Source organism: Cricetulus griseus, chromosome 2, assembly GCF_003668045.3.
Source record: "Cricetulus griseus strain 17A/GY chromosome 2, alternate assembly CriGri-PICRH-1.0, whole genome shotgun sequence".
NCBI classification, from domain to species: domain Eukaryota; kingdom Metazoa; phylum Chordata; class Mammalia; order Rodentia; family Cricetidae; genus Cricetulus; species Cricetulus griseus.
In genome coordinates this window covers 289,777,123-289,799,092 of record NC_048595.1, presented here as the reverse complement: position 1 = coordinate 289,799,092, position 21,970 = coordinate 289,777,123, and the positions used below count along the sequence as shown (strand labels likewise).

Below are 21,970 nucleotides of genomic sequence, written 5' to 3'. Positions count from 1 at the left end.
AAAAATTAACAGCCATATTGTTCTAGAAATGTTGAACTTAATTTTTTTCCATTTGTACAGGAGTAACGCACTGTATTAAATATGTAAGGTCTTAAAAAAAAAAAAGAAGGAATTTTGAGAGCCCATCCCATATGAAGGGATGCTCTCTTGACCTGGACACATGAGGAAGGGCCTAGGCCTGGCCCAGGATGATGTGGTAGACTTTGGGGAGCCCACTACCCTGCCGGGAAGTGGAGGGGGGATGGCTAGGGGCAGGTGGGATGTTGGGGGGGAGGGGAGGGAGAGGGAGAGGGAGAAGGGATTGACATCTGAAGCAAGCTTGTTCCTAATTTGAACTAAAGATTCAAGAAGACAAAGTTCCCATGATCACATTAGGCTTTTTGTTCGCTGATAGAAACACATCCCACACAACTGACAACCTTGTCCTTAAAGGGTTTGTAGTGATTTCCTAAGAGCATAACTAGTAAAGTAGACTGAAGTCTGTGGCAGTAAAAGTGGAGGTACCTGGTCACTTCTGACCTGTTTTTTACTCTATCAGTTCTAAATGAGCTTTATGGAGATTTGGACCCCAAATCTCCATTAAAAAAAAGAGGAGGACTCCCTCCTCTTTCTCAGAATATTTGATGTGTTGCGCATCAGCTTGAATATAGTGTACAACAATTCTTGCACCATTTTCAAGTTCCATTTTGACATCTCCATCCCCAGGCTATGTCATTCATTCAGTGATACCATGTTCTATCACTGTGGCTAACACAGAGTTATTTATTTGGTAAATATTTATTGGAGAATTAATGCATTTTAGCATCACCAACAGTTCTGTCTGAATCTTTATTCATACTCATTTCAGAGTGTATGAACACTAGAACAGATTCTTGTATTAATTGAAATACGTGTTTCCTGCTTTCATGCCGTTAACACCCTTCTTGGTTCTTAGAACAGTCTGAGGTATTGCAACTCTGAGATCTTTAATAGCAAATCTCTTCCAAGTCATAAAAAGAAAACACAGAACCATAAACATGACATTTCCAAGTTGTGTGAGTCCTCACAAGTGCAGGTTTCCCCGACAGGCAGAGTGACAGTTAAAATGAAGGGTGTGCCACTCATTTGTTTCATTATAAACATTCAGTGATGTCAGTCCTGCCATGTATTTCAGCAGTGGTTGATGAGTATTTGCTTGTCTCAGGATGTGGGCAGGGGAATACAGTATGGCCTCGCTTGACTGTAACTGTACGTCAGTTCTGTACAACATTCACCCTTTGAAAATGACAGGAGATTTACCAGCATTCAGTACTCTCCGGCCTTTCAATTATCATCACAATCAATTCAGACTTCTTCCTTTTTTCAAACAGAGTCTCCTATACAATGGTCTGACTTCACGCTCACCATATATAGCCAGGGTGGTCTTGAACTTCTGACTTTCTTGCTTCTCCTCAGAGTGCTGAGGTTACAGGTGTGAGGTGCCACATCCAGCGCTTTAGACTATTTTCATTACCCATGAAATAAGTAACTCACTTCTCTCAGAGCCTTCCATTGGCTGTGGAATAAATGGAGTTACTCCTAAGGCTCTCACTGTTGCAGTTTCTGCCTCCAGGTTTGCCTGTTCTGGACATTTAACATGAATGGCACAATACAAGAGATTACTTCTCTGCCCTGTTTCTTTTATTGAGCATAATGTTCCTAAGGTTCATCGAGGTGCTGGTATGAGTCAATAATTTACCTCCTAAAGGCAAACAACATACACTGTGTGTTTATATAGCATGTGTGTGTTCATCCACTTGCCAGTGATGGGCTCTGAGTGGTTTCTTCCTCTTGACTCCTAAGAAGTATGTTGGAAAGCACAGTCACGTATTCGTTTTTAACATGATGGCTTTAATTTCCTGTGAGAAGACACCTAAGACTAAAATTACCCAGGCAAATGGTGGTTCTGTGGCTAATTATTTGAAGAAGTGTCCAACTGCCACTGCTGGAAACTTTGCTCCAAAGTTAGAGGTTATGTTTGCAAATAGTTTTGCATTTACACATTAAGGATAAATTTGTAAACCTTCCTTTTACTATCGAACTTGTCATGTGGCTAACTATTAACAGTGAGTTTTGCTAAGTGAGCTGAAAATGTAGTCAGTTAATTTTTACATTAACAGCAGTACTGTTGTTGATGAGTGCAGACTATGTACCCGCACTCTTCCACCTGCATTGCTGGTATTGGTTCATGCAGTGCTGTCTTTACACTATAACTATAAATATTGAATTTGTAAGTTGATAATTTATATTGGCTCAGAGTGGCATTTATTTCCTCTTATTTTACACCATAAAATTATTTAATTATATATGTTTAAAATTACACAGAAAACTTATTTGTAATAAATAAACAAATTCCCACCATGGCTACCATAAAAGAAAAACAGAACAAAATTGGCATTAATTCCTTTCACAATTGGTGAGCTGTATAATGTCTGAGAAGGAAAGGTACACACTGAGGCCATTTAGCCATGGAATATGCTCACATAGTCCTGGCTTTTCCTTAAGATACTCATGTCTAAGGAGCTGTTTTTCTTGACTATTATGAACATTTTGTTAATGCAAGTGAAATTTCAAAATTGCTTTAAATTTTTCAATGTAAAAATAAGGAGGAATAAATTTATTTCTGAAAAGTATTTTATATGTAGTTAAAACAAAAACTCCATTACAGTATGGTCCCTGGAGTCTGATTATTTGGCCTTATTAATTGATACTTACAGTCAGGTTGGTGGTTTCTTTGTTTATATTGATTGCTTCCATGGTAAATTTAACATCTTTTTATATTAGCCAGTAATCTTCAAACTCTTCTGCCCATAAAAATAGCAGAGTCATGTGCTTCTTTGAACATTTTAAGTTAATATAAGAATGAATAGGCTTATAGGATATGGTATTGCCATAAAATGTTGAAATGCTTTTAGTGAGATTCACAAGTGTGGTGATCTGTTCTTCATTTCTGTTTTTTAATAATTCATGGAAGAGGCCATTTTTAATCATCTAAAATGGTCTGTTTCTTACTGGTTAACTCTGTTTCTGTTGCACCTACCAGCAAGACTGTGCACTACAGTTACCCAGTTTGTCATGGCTTCCACAGTTCCCAGCTTGTCCACTTAGAAAGGTTTGATTTCTAACCCTAAAGTCAGTACTCAAAGTGAAACTGGCTTGGCAAAGAAGACACAGACTGTCTGTCAATCTGACAATCAGACTTTTGGAGCAATGGACCCCAAAGAAGTCTCCTGCTGGGGCCTTGTGTCCCAGAAGAGATGTCACAGGGTCCTACAGGATGAAACTGAATCCAAGATAATGTTGGGTCAGTGGTAGGCAGAACCACACTTTGACTGACAACTTAGATGGGCATATCTTTGGCTCTTTAGCTAAACATTGATGACACTTCAGGGCCTGAGAGAGATTTGAATATATTTCCTTTTCTGCTTTTTGTCATTTTAGTTGTTTACATTGGGTTAGAAGATTGGTGGCCAGTCCTGACTGGGGACAAAGGTTGTAACCCCCAGGTTTGGTAACAAACCTCTTCTACCTCTGCACACAGTCAGAGGTAGAACTCCCCTCTCATTGTAGAAGAACTGAGGTTAAAGGCATGCATCCCATCAGCTGGCTGTATGTGGGTTCTGAGAACCCACACTCAGGTCCTCATGCCACCACAGCATTTCTTTTAACTACTGAGCCATCTTCCTGAACCTTGTTTTTTTTGTTAAGATGGATTTGTCCACAGGCATCTGTTACCTATTGCCATAATGAAGTGGGCTTGTCATCACCCTGCTTTTCCATTTATTCTCAACTGTTGCTAAAGCACATGTTAATAAGCATATATGGATTAAATGTAAACATGGGTTTTATTATGTTATCATATCATTCTTTAAATGTATAAAACTTACAATGCAACAAAACAAAAAATTAGTGATTTTCCTCATTAAAATATGTAAGTTGTCTATCAATCAGTTTCTAACCAAATTAGTACACCTTTAATTTTGTTGAAAATAATTAAAACCATTTATTTTTAAAATACTGATATTAATCATTTACTTGTTTACTTTCTGGGAAGTGTATCAAATAGATCTCAGAAAGATTAGAATTCATTTAGTTTGCATGCTAGCCTATCATTTAGAAGCATTTAAATTTGATACATTTAGAAAGTGTTGGAAACAATAGAAATATACTATATGTTTAACATACCTTTGCCCATATAATACTTATAATTTTTAATCTTATTTTAAATACTTTATCAAATCCTTGGCACTATATATTTAACTGAAGAAATTTATAGAAAATGCTTTCCTTTTGACATGATTAGTAGAGCTTATTGTCTTTTAAATCATCCTACCAATCAATATTGATTTGCAATAAATAAGTATCTGACTAGTTTTGTTGTTTCTGAAATGCTGTTTCACACTGAGTAAGAATATTGATGAGTGAGTGATTTGGTGTATGGGTAGAGGATGGATACATGGATGGAAGGTGGATAGGTTCAGGATGGGGATGGGAGTTAGAGAATGGAGGGTAGAAGATGAATAGAGGAATAGATTCTGGGTGGAAGGATAGAGGGTGCAGGATAGAAGATAGAGGTTGGAGGGTAGAGAATGGATAGGTGGATGGATGGAGGTTAGAAAGTGGAGGGAAGGCCCGCTGGGTAAGGAAAAGGTCTTTGGCAGGAGTTTGCTTCCTAAATGAAATACATAATACCTCATTAGTATTATAAACAACAGTTTTAGTTCTGTTTGTCTAGATTCAATGTGAGGATGATGCCCTTCCTTGGTATTTCCCGGGAGTAGAAGAGTTGAGACAGTGGATATCCCCACCATTGGTTCTTTCTATCTGAATTCATAATAACCCAACCTGAATGACTTAGGATAATCTGAGGTGCGAAAAACACATCCTTTTTAATGCAAGCTAAAGAAGTCTATTGTAGGTTATTGGTTCTTCTCAGTAACCAACAATATAAATTGTCCTCTTAGTCAGCCTTCAGTGGTGCACTAGAGATACCTGAGAGAACATATCAACCATGAACATGTTTTCAGGCATACTGATTTATGGGAGGGGACGTGAGCACTCAGAAGTGAGAGCTCTTCTTTCTCCCCCTTGTCCTCTTGAACTTGGGATAACAGTTCCAAATGAAAGTTATCCTCACAAAAGCAAGAGATTCAGAGCCCAGAGATGCCTGCTTCAGCTCTCCTTGTGAACAGTAGGCAAGCCCCTCTTCCTCTTTATTCATCTTGTAGGTAGGAATAATAAGTAAATGCTGTCCCAATTATCTCTCAATGCTCTTGTGAAGATTAGCCAAGATAATGTCTTCACAAGCACATTGAAAATAGAGAGCTGTGTCTGAGCAGAAGACATCACTATCAGTACCCAGTCACTTAAGATCAATTGCTGAGTACTCTAAAGCACAGTAGACTAGAGCAGCAGCAGCAAAGGCTAGTGTTCAGTCACCCACCCCGACATTAGTATTGCGCATCCGACATGTTAAACGCAATTACTCTTAAGACTTACATTGGGCTTCATGCAAAAGCAAATGACTACTGAAATTTACCACATGCTAGGCAGGATTTTACTTACCTTATATTAATTTCTTCAATTATCACAACAACTCTGTGAAGTAATTACTATTATCTATCTCCTGTTTGACTCAAAATTGACTGAGGGACAGTGACTGAGCTTTGGTTACTGAGGTGACAAAGGGGAGGAAGAGCTAGACTTCAAGCACAGGCAGCTGTTCCTGAGGCCAGGACCTCAGCCGCGACGCACACCTCACTCTCTTGTTTTTGTTTTTGTTTTTTGAGACAGGGTTTCTCTGTGTAGTTTTTTGAGGCTGGCCTCAAACTCACAGAAATCTACCTACCTCTACCTGCTGAGTGCTGGGATTAAAGGTGTGCACCACCATAGCCCGGCCGTTAAATAGACTCTTCATTGCATTCCCTACCTTCCATTCTTCATCTCTTACAGTGTGAATTCTAGTCAGAAATTAAGGAAGAAAATGGAAGAACTCAGTCAAGAAATGAGGGAAATCAAAGAGGGAGGCAAGGGAAGAAGGGAGGTCTGTGCAAAGTCAGGTGGACATAAAAACGGGAAACAGTTGCCTCAGGACCACGGTAGAATTCTTAGAGGTTGCTGTTTCCTGAGACTGGATCTCTTCCCTACCCGAAGGTTCCAGAGTCCTCATCTTGTTGTCTGTCTCCAGCCTGTGAGGCTGAGAACATAAAGAGACATATATGTATGGCCATGTGAGGTCCAAAGCAGTTCTAACTCTGCCATGGAGGCAGAGCATGTGACTGATTAGCTCTCACCTTTCCAAGTGGTGACAACACGCATAGGGTCATTTGATTTCACCTCATCAATCCCTCATGTCTCTTCCTCTGGTCTCCCACTCATTTCTGTCTTCCTTGTGCCTCCTCTACACAGACAGTTATTCAATTCTTCCAACATGTTTTTGTCCAGGATATTATAGTTTTAATCCAATTCCCATTTGCTTTGCATTTATAATCCCACTGTTCAATGTGTCCGTTCTCACTTTCCACTTGCTACAAAAATATTTGTGTTTTACTTAATTGAGGATAAGCATAGAAACTGCTTTAAACAGTCTGTGTGTTAAAAGACATATTGCTTTGGTCTTTCCATTACAAAATGAGCAAACCATGTTGGGTTTCCTTCAGCTGTCAGCACCCCCCCAACACACCCTCTCTTCTGGTTCTTTGAAATGTTTTGTGATTGTTTTTTGCAGATGTTGTGACTGTGATGTGTGGGAACTCTGTTCTCTTCCTCTATGAGAGTTGTCTTCTTCATTTTCAGAGGAAATACTTTGATTATACTTAAGTTAAAAAAAATGTTTTCATTAAATAGAACTAATGGTCCCAGCCTGCATCCTCTGTTTTATTTTCAATGCCTTTTATCTTAGAATACTTTAAGTTTTACAGAAAAAGAAAAGCAATTATGAGATTGAGTAGGGAGTTGTGATATATGACCCACCTAGGGTCCAGTTTTATTTTAAAAAGTATTAAATTATTATTATTATTATTACTTCATTTTATGTATATGAATGTTTTGCCTGTGTGTATATCTGTGTACTGTGTATATACCTGGAACCCACTCTGTGGAGGCCAGAGAGGGTCTCAGATCCCCTGGGGGTGGAGTTACAGACTTTGTGAGATGCCCTGTGCCCTGTGGGTGCTGGGAATTGAACCCTGGTCCTCTGTAAAAGTAGCCATTGCTCTTCACCACTGAGCCATTCTCCAGCTCTTGTTTACAGTGGTTTTTTTAATAGCTTAATTGTTACCAAGAGTGTGCTGTTTGTACATTTTTACTAACTGAAGTCCTGGTTTCTATTTTTGTTTTACTTTATTAATACTAAAGCCTTTCTATCTGAGGAAGCAGACCCCAGAACTGGGACAAACTAAAACGCTTGCAGGGTAATAAATGTACATAGCTAGAGCTTGGTGACCAAGCCCAGGAGTGGTTTACCAGCTTAGAGAGGTTGCCAGAGGCTGATGGTGAGGGCTTTGTGACTAGAGAAAGGATGGAATCTTTTACTCTGAAGATAGAGGGAAATCAAGGAGAGGTGGCACAGGGGAGCAGTTTGTTTTGATTTACATTCCAAAAAGAACATTTTCTGTCTGGCCAGGGGGCAATGAATCAGAGAGGTAAAACACTGAAGCACAGAAGTGAATGAGGCAACTTCACAGCATTCTGAAAGATGATGGCAGCTTGAAACATGTTGGCATTGATGAAGAAAATGGGGGTTCAAAGGTTCGAAATACATTATAGACGCAATTAACAAAATTCAGTAACCAATCAAAGACAGTGGCAATAATGGGAAGTACTGGGACCATATTAAAAAAGAGGATGGCATTTGTTCTACTGTACCTTGGGTTTTGGCCAAGAAGTTCTGATCTGGTAGATGCTGATATCTAGAATTCCAGGGCAAGTCTGAACAAAAGGTGTGGCGGTCCATGGCTACCACTGTGTTACAGCCCTGTATTAGATGAAGCCATGGGACAACACACCAATACTAAAGAAAAAGTGCCCTAACGCTCATGGGTATTCAGAAACTCTGCAGGAGCAGCAAAGGAAGAGAAACCAGCATATGAAATTACAGAAGTCTGCCCTGTGCTATTGCAGGGTACCAGAAAAATGCAGCAGCAGATGCCAAGGCGGGAAAATGATATAAATCTTAGAACAGACTACATGGAATGTCTCTAGAGGATGCATATGAATCAAGGATAGTGACGATGAATTAAAAACACTAAGGCCATTGCTTTACTACAATGGGTTTGTATAGCAATGTATTTTTTTTCAAATGGAGAAGAGAAATATAAGTAATTCTCAATAAAATCCCCCATTCAGAAAAATAGGGTAGCAACTAAAGGAGAATACGAACACATGTTTGTTTGCTTGTTTGCTCACTTTCTTATTTCAAACCAGAGCAGCTAGGCTTAGATATAGTTCTTGAAGGAGGAGAAGAGAAGCCTCACCAGGGCTGGAAATACATTCCTGGGCAGTTTCTAACTATGGGAGCAGAACTTACTCTTGATGTTTACTGAGGTGTAGTTAGAGCTAAAATCCTACAGAGTGTAGGGCACTCTCTCCCTAGAAGCTAGGTCTTGTCCTGGTGGGTGCACAGAGCCCATTTTTATGCTGATGTTAGTTTTCTGTCTTGGGCTTGTTTGGATTTGATTCCTTTAGTTAAAATGCTCAGGCCTCACACCCTCAAAAGTTCTTCACCAAGTCCTGACAGCCTGCATTTCCTGTCCATTAGTCTTATATCACCAGAATCTATGGAAATGAAAGCCAGGTGCTAACTGATTTGTACCCATTCCTGAACTAATCACATAAACAATGACAAGAAGGATGGAATTATGCAGATTAGTTAGAATCCATTCCTAGGAAGGGTGGGTCAGTGTCGCCTAAGTCACTTTACCATCCTCAGGGTATAATAATGCCTAGGAGGCAGACAGAATCAAGTAAAATCATAACTGCTCAAAACCATGTGCCCTGCTCAGGCCACAGTAGTGAGTGAAACAGACTTGAAGATACTAACTGTATGGCCTTACCTCCCAATGGTCCTGCCCCTCCACTTCCATTTCCTTCCTTATCCTCTAGGTTTTCTGAAGGCTAGTGAGTGATGACAGGGGCTAAAAAAATGAGTATCTATCTTCCAGCTCTTAAGATGGAGAATGGTGAGCTTGAGACCAGCCTGGACTGAACTGATACACAGGAGACCTTGTCTCAAAGAAAGTGATCACACATTATGTCATTGATGGTCCACCTCACCAATTTACTTTGAAGATGAAATGACATTTATTTCTGACACTGTAACAATGCACTAATGTAGAGTGAGGTTTTCTTGGCCTAGCTGGTCCCATTGCCCGTCTCTGCCCCAAAGAAACACATGGACTCTATATTAGTTATAAAGCTGTTGACCACTGGCTTCTTATTGGCTAGCTCTGTCTAAATTATAACCCATTTCCAATAATCTAAGCATTTCCACGTGGTCTTCTCTTACTGGAGAAAGGTCCAGGGACCTGTTACTCCTCTGGCATCCTGCATGTAGACTGCTCAGACTGTCTGCAGAGGAGAAAAGAGCAGAGAAGAGAAGAAAGCGAGTCCCTGTTTGTCCCTGCTTATATTATAATTCTGCCCATCTACATCATCTCCTGGCCTGGCCAATCAGCCAATCCATTTTATCCATTAACCAATAAGAGAAACACACAGAAGGACTTCCCCCATCACAGTAAAGAAAGAAAAAACAAGCATACTCCAAAATAATATATAATCAAATCTCAGAAAATGATGACTAGCCAAATTTCCCTTTTATATTTTCTTATAAGGTTTGGGCCCGTCAAGGTGATAAGACCTGAGGAAGTCTGTCTGCTTTGCTCAGTGTTTACAGGAATACCATGCACTCTGCCATAGTTCAACACAAACAGCAGGCATGGCTTTAAACTGCCCCAGATCCTCCAGACAGCTCAAGGAAGGAACTGCTTTTGGAGTAAGGACTCGTCTGTCCTACAGGATGTTTCTGAGATGCAATCGCAGTAAATCTGGAACAGGGCCTGGAGGTTGTACATAATCCTACTGGCAGACCCTTAACATACCAGGTAGCCAGGAGCAGTGATGCCAGACTTGTCCTAAATAGCTGGACCGTCAGATCACTGACTGGTTCTAAGGAAACCCTCCTTTCTATGAGGGAGAACACTGGGGCTCCCTGCTTCTCCCCACTCAGGAATCATGGCTGGAGTTGAGGGGCTGTACAGATGGGATGTGGTACCTTTCCACATGGCATTTTGTTATTGACCTGTCCACTTTTTAAAGATGTTCCTTTTCAGCCGCTTAAGCATTTTAGTTGACTGAGTACCTACAATAGGTGGTATTTTTATTGTAAAATCAATTATTACTTACTATTCAAAAGTATCTATTTGTATATAATTTTCATAATTTATGCAATGTGAATTTAAGACTATAGAAAAATAAACACTAAAACATGATTTGAATAGTTGTAGTACAGATTTTTATTGTTTCATTTCTGCCATTTTATTATTTCACCTTCTCTTCCTTCATTTTTTTTTATAAGTCTTGCATTTACAGTAGGGTTTTTTTGGTTTGAACCCTGAGGAAGCATGTCGGCATAGTCTCTTGGGGGTTTTAATATATTTCTATAGTACCTTCTATATAGCACCCAGCAGCTTTCTTCTATATACCCCCATGGTGTTGTTGTTTTTTTTTTTTTTTCACAGCAGTAGAAAAAACAATAAGGTTTAGAACTTGGCCATGATTTTGTCCCTTGTAGCCCCTGTCCTGTGCCTTAACTGATGGATTGTTTTCTTTGAGTTTTGATCTGAGATGTTATGCATACATGACAGGTATCAATATATTTTTATTTCTTCACCTGTGTTATCAGAAATGAAATCACATACACACACACACACACACACACACACACACAGGAAAGAGAGAGAGATGCCACAGTTTCCTAATATTTAGTATTTTTCATGAATTTCTTATTCTTCCAGACCTCAGCTTCCTCTAGATATCTAAAGGATGTCGGGTCTTTCGCTCTGTTTCTTCCGTGCTGCCCTCTCTCATTTCTATTTCGCTGTGTCTCATAACCACCACCCCTTTCCTCAGAACTTAACTCCTTCCCTGGAGCCATTTTTCCGTTTTCTTGTCTTTCTTACCCAGTTTTCTTCTGTATAGGGAGTACCAGCATTATATTAGGAAGCGAGATTTTACACTACTGTTGTTAATCCTTTCCATTATTAGAAAAAGGACTATGCCCTTTCCTGGGAGAAGGTCCTGGGCAGCTACCCTCAGTGAGAGGAGCTGCATATTATTCTGATCTCATCACAAAGAAGCCCATGGGTCAGTAACAGTCACCATTGTTCTCTGGGCTTCGTGTGCTGCTCTACTGGCTAGTAACACTGAGCTGGTCAGATCACCCTGGCCTTAAAGGAAAGTGCCTAGTTAGTAGTGGCACTGTAGTTATAATTTTATTGTCAGTATTATTACACTGATCATCCCAGTTGAGTTGAAAACTAGTCAGCATTAGTTCTGTACTTAAAGGTAATGGAGACCTACATGGATAGCCACTAATCTTGCAGCATTCTGTTGAATCACTGTGAACATTGTTTGATGTGTCATGTCACATCATCTAATGTTTGTTCATTTTTCAGCTTCACAAATTTGAGACTTTAAGAGGAAGATGTGTTTATCCTTAGACAACTAAACAACAAAGGAGTGACAAGATTTCTATGCAGGCTTTTCTACTTCTGAAGGATGTACTTCTGAACCTCTGTGCTATACTGCTTCCTTGGGGGAATGAGGCAAGGGTTCAGAGACAGACTGAGACTGTGCCTATGGAACCCTGAATAGGCAGTTTCAGAGGAGGACTGAGTAGGAAGCTTCTTGGAGAAGGTCACCTTGAAATGGACCATGGAGATAGATAAGGTTCAATAGAAAGAGTAGAGGACGAAGGCAAACACAAGAGACTGGTAGTAGTAAATTTCCACGATGTGTTTTCTTAGGCCTTTTGGTTCTGCAGAATGCATGTGGGTACAGAGAAAATTCTGGAATATTGATTCATGCCATATGAGGTATAAATGAGATCTTAGATTTTTCTTCCCAGCAAATAGGATGAGACTTTAAAGGATTTGAGTGGATTGAGAGATGGGAACATGGTGTTGATTAGGTCTGTTTTTCAGAATGGCATATGGAATTTTGTAAGGGACAAACACAAAGAAACATCAATAAGACTCAGGTTAATAATACCAGAGAATATACATCAATATTCACAAGCACATCCATGGTGTGGGCTTCAAGAAGCGTGCTCCTTGGGCACTCAAAGAAATCTGGAAATTTGCCATGAAGGAGATGGGGACCCCAGATGTGCATATTGATACCAGGCTCAATAAAGCTGTCTGGAACAAAGGAATAAGGAATGTTCCATACTGTATTTGTGTTCGTTTGTCCACAAAACATAACAAGGATGAGGACTCACCAAACAAGTGTCATATTGGTTACTTACATGCTTGTTACCACATTCAAAAATTTACAGTCAGTGTGGATGAGAACTAAACTGCTGAATGTCAAATATAGTTGGAGAACTGCCAACACACACACACACACACACACACACACACACACACACACACACACACACACACAAACACCACATATACACAGCTATCATATAACCCAGGTCTACCACTCCTGGGCAGAATCAGAAGGACTTTATATCTACCACAGGTACTCTCACACATCTGTAGTTCTGGCTGCTCTGTATACAATAGCAAAGAATTAGAGCCAGCTTTGATGCCTGTCAAAAGACAAATGGGTAATAAAAGTGTGGTTGATATACAAAATGGAATTTTATTCAGCTGTAAAGAACAATGAAATTTTCAGGGAAATGGATGGATTTGTAAAGTATTATATTGAGTGAGGTGGTCCAAATTCAGACATAAGCCACATAGTCTCCCCCATATGTATATCCTAGCATGTGATGTATACATTTATGCATATAAGTGAGTGTAAATGTGTAAATGTGAATAAAGCCTAAAATATTAGAAAAGACACCAAACGAGGAAAATATTTTTTGAGAAAAATAGGAACATAAGCTGTGAAAGAGGAAAGAAGACTGGGGGAGTGAGGGCTTAGAGGAATCTACTAAAACATACTTCGTTAAAATAATAACAACAATACTGATCCTTGAGATGCCAGTGTCCTTGAGAGTATAGAGGACTTCTCTCCAGGTGATTATTGCTTCCTAAAAGAAAAACAGCAAAGCCACACTGGGCCAGGCTCCAGTGTTGTGAGAACCTGAGAGTGAATGCCATGACAAGAGGAAAGTGAGCACTTGACAGGGGTTTATGTTAGGTTCACAGGAGAGATTGAGAGAGAGGGCACAAATGTTACAAGGAGCCCAACAGAGGTGATCACTCAGATACAGTTTATAGACAATGGGAAGGCTATATTCCAGCCGGCTGGGACTACACTCATGAATCCAGGACCCAAGTGTATCCATGAACATTTACACCAAGGGACCTTTAAAGGCAGAAACCACATCCTGGTGTCCCTCTTGACAGCTGTGAGGGAAGCCCTTGTGCAAGCAACTGGTTTGACAAAGCTATGATGGTAAGCAGTTAGCTAGAAGGTGAGGCTTTGTGCAAGCAAGCAGTTTAACAGAAGCAACAATGGTAAAAAGTTAACTGGGGGGGGGGGCATGTTGCACAAGCTGGTACATCTTGACCTCATATGTTCAGAACAGAGTTGGGAAGTTTTCCATGGATTCTCCATCAAGGAGATCAAATCATAGTTAAACCTGAAATGACCTCAGCAAGAGTATAAGAAGGAATCTCCGTACTGTCTTGTCCTGTTACACAAGGAGAGGAACTAGAGAACTGGAGACAGTCCCAAGAAATGTATTGTCAACATGGATTGCCAAGCAAGGGATAGTATGGCTTTTTGGGTTGAGACAGAGGGCCTAGGGGAGTTATTCCAGCTTGCTCAACCATGGAATGTCCTTGTGCCTTTCCATCCAAATGCCTGAACTGGAGTTTTGGTCACATGCTCACATACAGTCTTCAGGTGGCTGTATAAAAGGAGAAGAAAGATAACAAGAACCCAGGCAGGGAACCAGAGCCCCCAAACACATGTGGCTTCTGGCCTTCATCCAGGACAGAAACACACAGCAGGAATTGAAGTTCCTGTCCCTAAAGTTGACTGGAAAGTTCTTTTCTCTGTCTCACACCATTATTTAAAACTTTGTGATTCTGAATTAAAAACAGAATATATATTAAAGCAAGCAAACAAAAAAGAACAGCTGGAAGCTAAATGCAAGAATCTAGAAAGTAGTTCTTGTTTGTTTTATGTTTTTCTTTTAGGCAGGAACTCTCTATGTGACTTAGGCTGTCCTGGAACTTCATATTTAGAGCAGGTTGGCCGAGAACTGCCTCTGCTTTGAAGTGTTGAGATTACAGGCATGCACCACCACACCAGCATAAGAATCTAGGGAGTATTTAATGAGAGCCTGATTTGGAGTAGTGAGAAAAGGGCGGATGGCTGGAAACAGCAGGTAAGATGTAAGAAATGCTAGAGATGGTTTGGCAAGAAAGTGAGAAGACAGTGTGGGGAGGCTGTGGGTCTAGCCAGAATCTAATGAAGATAGCAGCAGAGATACTTTAAGATCTCTCAACATTCATTGAGACCTCTGAGCCAAAATCCTTACACACAGAGCACAAAATCCTTTCACAGGGCCCAGGGTTCTTACCTGGAGCCCACAACCACTTAGCAGAGTGCAGAACTCCATAGAGTCCAGAGCCCAGAGCCCGGAGCCCCAAACCCTTACCCATAGTGTTCCAGGCTCTCTTTACTCTTTACACAGTAGCTTCTGTCTCCTCCATTTATTTCTGGAACATCAACATGCTGCCTTTGATTTTTATGCAGAGGGCCCTGTGGAGGGAGTGAGTGTTTGTTCAGTCTGTTGGAGCAGAATATTCTATAAACTCATGGGAATCTCAAGATTCCAATCAACCAAGTGTTCTGCTTGACTCCCTCTGTGTTGGCGGATGGATGTCAAAGGCACAGTGCAATCTCGGTTTGCAGGTCACTGACTAGTGTATGAACGGGAAACACCTTGGGAAAACAGTTTTTTCTAACTACTGCTCTATAGTATAAAGTTCTCTGTTATAAATGAGAGAAAATATATGCCGTTCACTGGAGGGCAGGTGAGGGGCAAGCGTCTTCAGAGACATTTCACTGGCCATTAAGGGCTTGGAGTAATGTTCTTTCTTCTCTCCCTGCCTGTGTTTAGTGTTTGTCAGGTTCAACTCCAGCCATGGTTTCCCAGTGGAGGTCAATTCTGACACCAGCATCTTCCAGCTCAAGGAAGTGGTTGCTAAGCGACAGGGGGTTCCAGCTGACCAGCTTCGTGTGATTTTTGCTGGGAAGGAGCTTCAGAATGACCTGACAGTGCAGGTGAGTCTCCCTGGGTGGGTGGTTCCTGGGATGCAGCAGGGCCCATTGCCCATGCAGCTTATGCTGCCAATCTGACATTCATGCCCAAGATCTAATAGAATAAATAGTGCCTGGGGATTCCTTGAACTTTACTCCACACTGCTTCATTAATTCTGACCTTCTTAATTATGCATTAAAACAGCAAGCAGGAAGGATTGGAGGAACAAGTATGAGTGAGGTGAGAGAGAGAAAGAGAAGCTAGGAGCTAGGCTTAGTGAATAAATGTTTACTGACTGCAGGAGCAGCAAGGCACAATTTCTGGGTCTGTTCAATTTCTACCTCCCTTATTCCATTTGAATCTTAATGAAGAAGGGTTCAGATAAATTGTTCCCAATGAGACTGCTCAGTCCGTGCTCAAATGAGGGATTTATAACCCGATTGTGACCCCTGGAGGACAGTCATAGCTGCTGCTTGGACTACAGCAAGTGCTGGCCCAGGGCCCCATATGCAGAGGGCTCTGAGAAGCCCGTGGACAACATCAGAATTACACAACAAAAGGCCATCTTTGTATATCTAAACCTAGGTACAGTAACCCCTGGTCTATCCCCCCCCCCCATACAGTACTGAGTTGACTGTGGGGATCTGCTTCCCTGCCTCTTGCTTCCAGGGTATCCTGCATGTTGTACATTTGGAGCAATGCATTTTGTAGGTATGTAAGGGACTGGCTAGGAGTTGATGAGCAGGCCAATCACCCAGGATGGGAGAACAGTGAGTGGTTATTTGGAAAGGTCAGCAGATTTGAGCCACATTTACTGCAGTGATTAGAAGCAGGTGAAAGTAAGTCCTCCCTGCCTGCAGTGTGATTGTGCTCCTGTTCACAGCTGGGCAGGCCTCAGACTGCCCAGTCCAGTCAGTCCTCTTGTGGGCCAAGGTATTTGCTCCTTTGTGAAATGCGTTCGGAATGTGGGCACACAAAGGAACTATAGAAATGCAAATCACTTCCGCCGTTCTCCTGCTCGGTTCTCCTGCTCCCGCTGATGGTGGTGGGACTCACACTCATTGTGCAGAAACTGCTGTGCTTTGCTTTCAGGCGATTTGTTTTCATAAGGGAAGTGCCTGTGCTAAAAAGTGTTTTGATTTTTTTTTTTTATTTCAGTCAACTAAAAAGCTTTTCGATGTACCTGCCAACTTCTAAAGCTAAGATTGCTTCCTTTACAAATAAATGGTTTTAAAACTGCTTCTTGAATCCAAATAAAGTTTATTGTGAGACCATTTAGATTCTAAAGCCGGCTCCTATACTGGGTAGGGTGACAAGTGTAACAGTTAGCTGTTTCTTATTCAGGAAGACTAATTGTTGCAGAGGAACTAATAATAATAATAATAATAACAAAAAAACTGTGTACTGATTCAAGAGTCTTATTTCGCTTAACATATTTTGAACTTCCAGTGTTCAGGGCTTCTCAGAGGATTCGATGAAAAGGTAGAACTTAGTTCACCTTCATGGAGTCTGCTTTTAGCTGGTTAGGGCTCTGAAACTAAAGGAGCACTAGATCACACTGTCTGGGAGCACCGCAAAAGGATGAAATCATTATTTCAGCCCAATGCCTATAGTATACATACACGTGTGTTAAGATATATGCAAATGCACACACTCACATGGGAATGCATGTATGCACATATACACCATATATATATATATTATATATGTAGAAATTTTTTTCTGACTTTTGTGTTATAAGCAATGGAAATCTGGTAAAAATAGAGAGTTAGTATGCAATGTATTAGATAAGAAGTTCGAAGATTCTGGTCAAGAAACATGTGATGCCAAGGAGTTTGCCACAGGGGTATATTATGTGACCAGCCTAGCCTGTCACTGAAAGGAAGCAGGCCCACCTGGAGAGTCCTAAGAGAAGTGGTATCTGTCATGTTGAACCACACGTGCTAGCCCCTGACTTTATGTACAGCTGACTTCTGCAGAGATATAATATGCATGAACCAATTTCCCATTCATTCAGATTATTTCACTTAACATAATATCATGCTAAGTGTATGCATGGTATTCCAGCAGTGTCTTTATCTTCATCTGCCTCTTAAATCATTAGATTGTGTCTAGTTTTTAATGTAACAAATTAAGGCAAATTGATTTTTACGTATACTATGCACATCTAGAAAATTTGGCTGCTTTTCTCAGATTGCTCATTTTAGAGACAGAAATCATAATAGACCAAATCTTGCTACAACTTTGTAAGAAAGGAATGCTTTTGTTTATATAGACCTCTTCCATATACAAATACTGTACACATGTGCAGTGTTATTAACAGTGCTGGTATCCTGATTGCCATCTTTAGCAGACACTTTCAAATTTATATCTTTTCAATGCAAGACGCCCATGAGAAATCATAACTGATACATGTCAAGTAACTTAGAGATGAGGCAATGATAACAATGTAAGTATCTTGCTGTACTGTATTGCATGTATGTGGGAACTATTGGCATACTATCCCCAATTTTTCTTTGCAAAGAATTTCTGTCAGCTCTTGCAACAGAGAACTCAAAACCCACTTGATTCACAGGTCGCTCCTCTCTACTCAGCCAGATCTAGCTACATGTCAAAATTCCTCAGGCCACTCTTTATAATTATGAATTTGCTATTAAAATTATACAAGGTACATGAATTCTAGCATTGTTGTTTATATTCCAAACTGTAAACTTTACAATTGTATTGACTGCTGCAATGAGAGAGACTCTGGTCTCTATTTAGATTCTTGAGCAGAATTAATTACATTTAGACTAAATGCTTTGCTGTTAATATATCAGCAGAGGATTAATCAGAATCAGTGTTAGTATTATATATCTGTGTATCTGATATGTATGTATTTATAGCACTTTAGTATAAGAAATTGACTCTTGTCATTAGAGAGGCTGAGAAGTCCCCAGATCTGCCATCTCATGCTGCTCCAGTCCACTGCCAAGAGTCAGTGGCATAGCTCTAGTTAAAGGCTTAGCCTGGGAAGAGCCAACATTTCAATTCAAGTCTGAAGGCAAGGAAGAGAACCATGTCCTCGCCCAAAGTCAGGCAAGAGGAACCCTTTTCTCCCCTCTCAGCCCCTTTGTTCCCTAAGATGATCCTCAATAGATAGGATCAGGCCTGCTCACATCTGCTTACTCAGTCCACTAAGCCAAACATAGATCTCATTCAGAAACACAGGGCACACCCAGAATAAGCTCTGACCATTGTCCAGGTGCCCTAAGCTCCTCATGTTGACACACAATTAACCATCATAGCCAAAACATAGGATCCATGCTTAAATGTAGCTAATAGGGAAGTTATTTAAGTTGTATTCTCTCTTCAATGATGAATTTAACTTTCAGCACATACACAACATAAAATAGAACCGTTCATTTTACATAGAATCTTAGTCAATGTTCTATTACTGTGAAGAGACACTGTGACCATGATAATGAAGGAACCGGCTTCCCTTTTGGCAGCCATAACAGTCAAACATGTGCTTCTATGACCTTGCCCTAGACACTAGAAAGTCAGATTCCTGTCTTGTGACAAGGAACCAATCAGAAGTTAGCTGGTGGTGCTATGCTTTACGACCCTGGGTGTGTTTTACGGACAAGCGCACAGCAATGATGTAGAGAGCATAGCAACCACCCTGGGAGGGCCTATGAGCCATAACAACCAGTTGACCAATCAACACAGGGCAAGCCCTCCAAGCCTGGAGGCACACCAATCGTGAGCCTGTGCGTACCCCTAGACACTCCCTTTACGCTGCCCTATAAAGATCTGTACGCAGCGGCTTCAAACGGTCTTTTCTAGCTGTCCGCCATGGCGGGTGGGTGAAAGACCCCAGCTAACATGGGGTTAGCTCGTTAAATTACAATAAAGCCTCGTGCAGTTTGCAGCAAGCTCTCGAATCCGCCTGGTGATTGGGGTGACCGAGAACGTGGCCTGGGACCCCGAATACTTGAGTTTTCAGGGGTCTAACAATAACACCTATAAAGGCGAAGCATTTAATTGAGACTGGCTTACAGTTTCAGAGATTTAGTCCGTGTTCATCATGGAAGGGAACATGGTGGTGTGTGGGCTGACATGGTGCTGGAGAAGTTGTGAGTTCCACATCCAGATCCACAGGCAACAGGAAGAGAGAGACTAAGGGGGTGGAATGGCTTTTTGAAACCTGAAAGCCCAGCCCCAACAGGGCGAAGCATATTCTAACAAGGTCATACCTCCTAATCCTTTCAAATTAGTGTCACTCCCTGTGGTAACCAAGCATTCAAGCCTATGTGGGTCATTCTTATTCAAACTACAACACATGGGAATTTTTTGTTTTGTAGGATTCACCTAAATGGTCATAAATATCTTTGAACAGTACTTTATGATGTCTAACACACACACACACACACACACACACACACACACACACACACACACACACACACACCCCATTATTTTATATGAACTCTTGTAGTAAATATAAAAGCATATCATTTTATTATTATCCTTCATAATTTTAAGATGTCAACAGATCTGACCTGAGAACAGGGACATTTAGATTTTAATACTAATACCCCAAAAGGAAAATTATTTAAGTAGCAGCATTTTTCCTGATGGCCATTGCATGTATTTCAAAAGCCAAAGATAGTGGGTCACTGGCTTTAATTGATGAGGTAAAGTATGTATAGTGATCAAAAGAACTAAGGCTACTATAATCGTGAAGAAAATTTACCTGTTACTGCAGGGGACATTATTGTTATTCTTTTGTTTAAAAAGAAGAAAAGAGAAATGCTGAGACAGACATATTGACTATAAGTTTATTATAAGGCCCAGCAGAGTAGGGAGACTAAGAAGAGGAATAGGGGTAAATGGCTGACCACCATGGCAGGTCACCATAGAGAGAGCACATAGGTGAGAGAGAGAGTAGAAAGGAAGCTGAGAGGAAACAGAGCAGGGAAACAGAGAGAGGGGAACAGAGAGCGTAAATGGGCAGGGGCCTATCTTTTAAAGGGGTCCTCTGCACCTGCGTGCAGACTTAGTTCCCATGGAACCTTGGGCTGACCAGGGTACTGCCTGTTCCACCAGGTAACAGGGGCAGGCCAGCATAATGCCTGAACCTTTCAATTATGAGCCATTTTTCTCATGTCTCTAATTAAACTAGGTAGTTCTAAATACCTCAAATCATTTCTAAATTATGTGACTGTTGTTAAACTGAATTCTTGAGAACTAGTGTTTTCTTAATGCATCATCATTTCCCTTTTACCATATTTATTATCTTTTTTGACTATAGAATTAATACATATTAGTTATAATAATTTCTGGTCTTTTTGAGACAAGTTCTTTCTATTATATAGGTCTGTCTGTCCCTGAATTTTATGAAAATCAGGCCGCTATCTACCCCCTCTCTCTTAGAGATCCTATCTGCCTCAGTCTCCCAAGTGCTAAGATTAGAGGTTTGCGCTCTCAGACCCGGTTTGACTATAATAATTTTAAAGAAAGGGAACCATACAAATATATGTCTATAGCTCTGCTTGTTTGTGGTATTAATTAATCAGTGTTACTCTTTTTTAAATGGTAATAACCACATAATCATTTATAATCCACCGATGTTTTTATTTTCATTTTGTTTCTTTAATTCAGAGTGTTGTATATTTTGCTAATATACCTGAGTATACTGAAAAAATTTTTAAAAATTGATATTTATAGAGTTTCTATTAAATTAGTTCAGTGATTTCAATTTTGAAACAATAGCAAACTATGTCCATATTGGAGCATCATTGTAAAGACCTGGCACATTACATGCTGTGGGCACTTTTAATTTAAGTGTGCAGATGGTGGGGTTTTAGTATTCTTTGATATTCTTGCACAGTTCTAGAATATGTTTGTGGCTATTGGGCCATCATTATGTAGTCACCCTTGTATTTTACAGTGTGAGCTGTAGAATGTGAAGTGAGATTCTGGTGAGGGAAAGCAAATGGATGCTGAGTATGAGGTCCTCGAAGCTTCCTCAAGTGAATGCTGGCCATACACGCTGATGTACTGAGAAGGCAGGCAGCAGGAGGGGTGTGTGCCCTTGCTGGGCTTCTCCTCCATCTTTAGCTTTCTTTCTTTCTTTTCATAATGTTTAGAGATACCGTCTATGTAAAAATGTAGTATTTGAGGATGAAAGAGGCTCTATTAAAATTATCCCAGAACAGAAAGCATATGTAGGCCTCATTCATGGAGTGTCCCTAAGGTTTTAGAGCCTCGATTTGCATGAGGAGGAAAGTATTATGAGCAGCCTCATTCCAGGTACTTTGGGAAATAATAGCTTAAAGCCACAGTCCTGTAACAATAAAAATGTATGTAGGCATGTCTTCCTAACTGGTTAAAATAAGGCCAATATATAACTTATATTACAGCATTACAGAAAATCATAGAATTCCAGTTCCTAGAGATCACAGCCACCAATCACAATGAGAAGTGCTATTGAAAGGGGACCATGGTTCTGTACTGGCA

The 21,970-nt window shown here is 40.5% G+C and overlaps 1 protein-coding gene across 4 annotated transcripts in view; it reads left to right on the top strand.

Moving 5' to 3' along the window:
- Positions 1 to 21,970, top strand: part of Prkn (parkin RBR E3 ubiquitin protein ligase) — a 1,098,850-nt gene that overhangs the window by 197,352 nt on the left and 879,528 nt on the right. For all 4 annotated transcript variants that reach the window (XM_027401104.2, XM_027401103.2, XM_027401105.2 and 1 more), the window contains one exon: positions 15,326 to 15,489. In XM_027401104.2, coding sequence (XP_027256905.1) covers positions 15,326 to 15,489 — 164 coding nt within the window. The remainder of the gene's footprint in view (positions 1 to 15,325; positions 15,490 to 21,970) is intronic.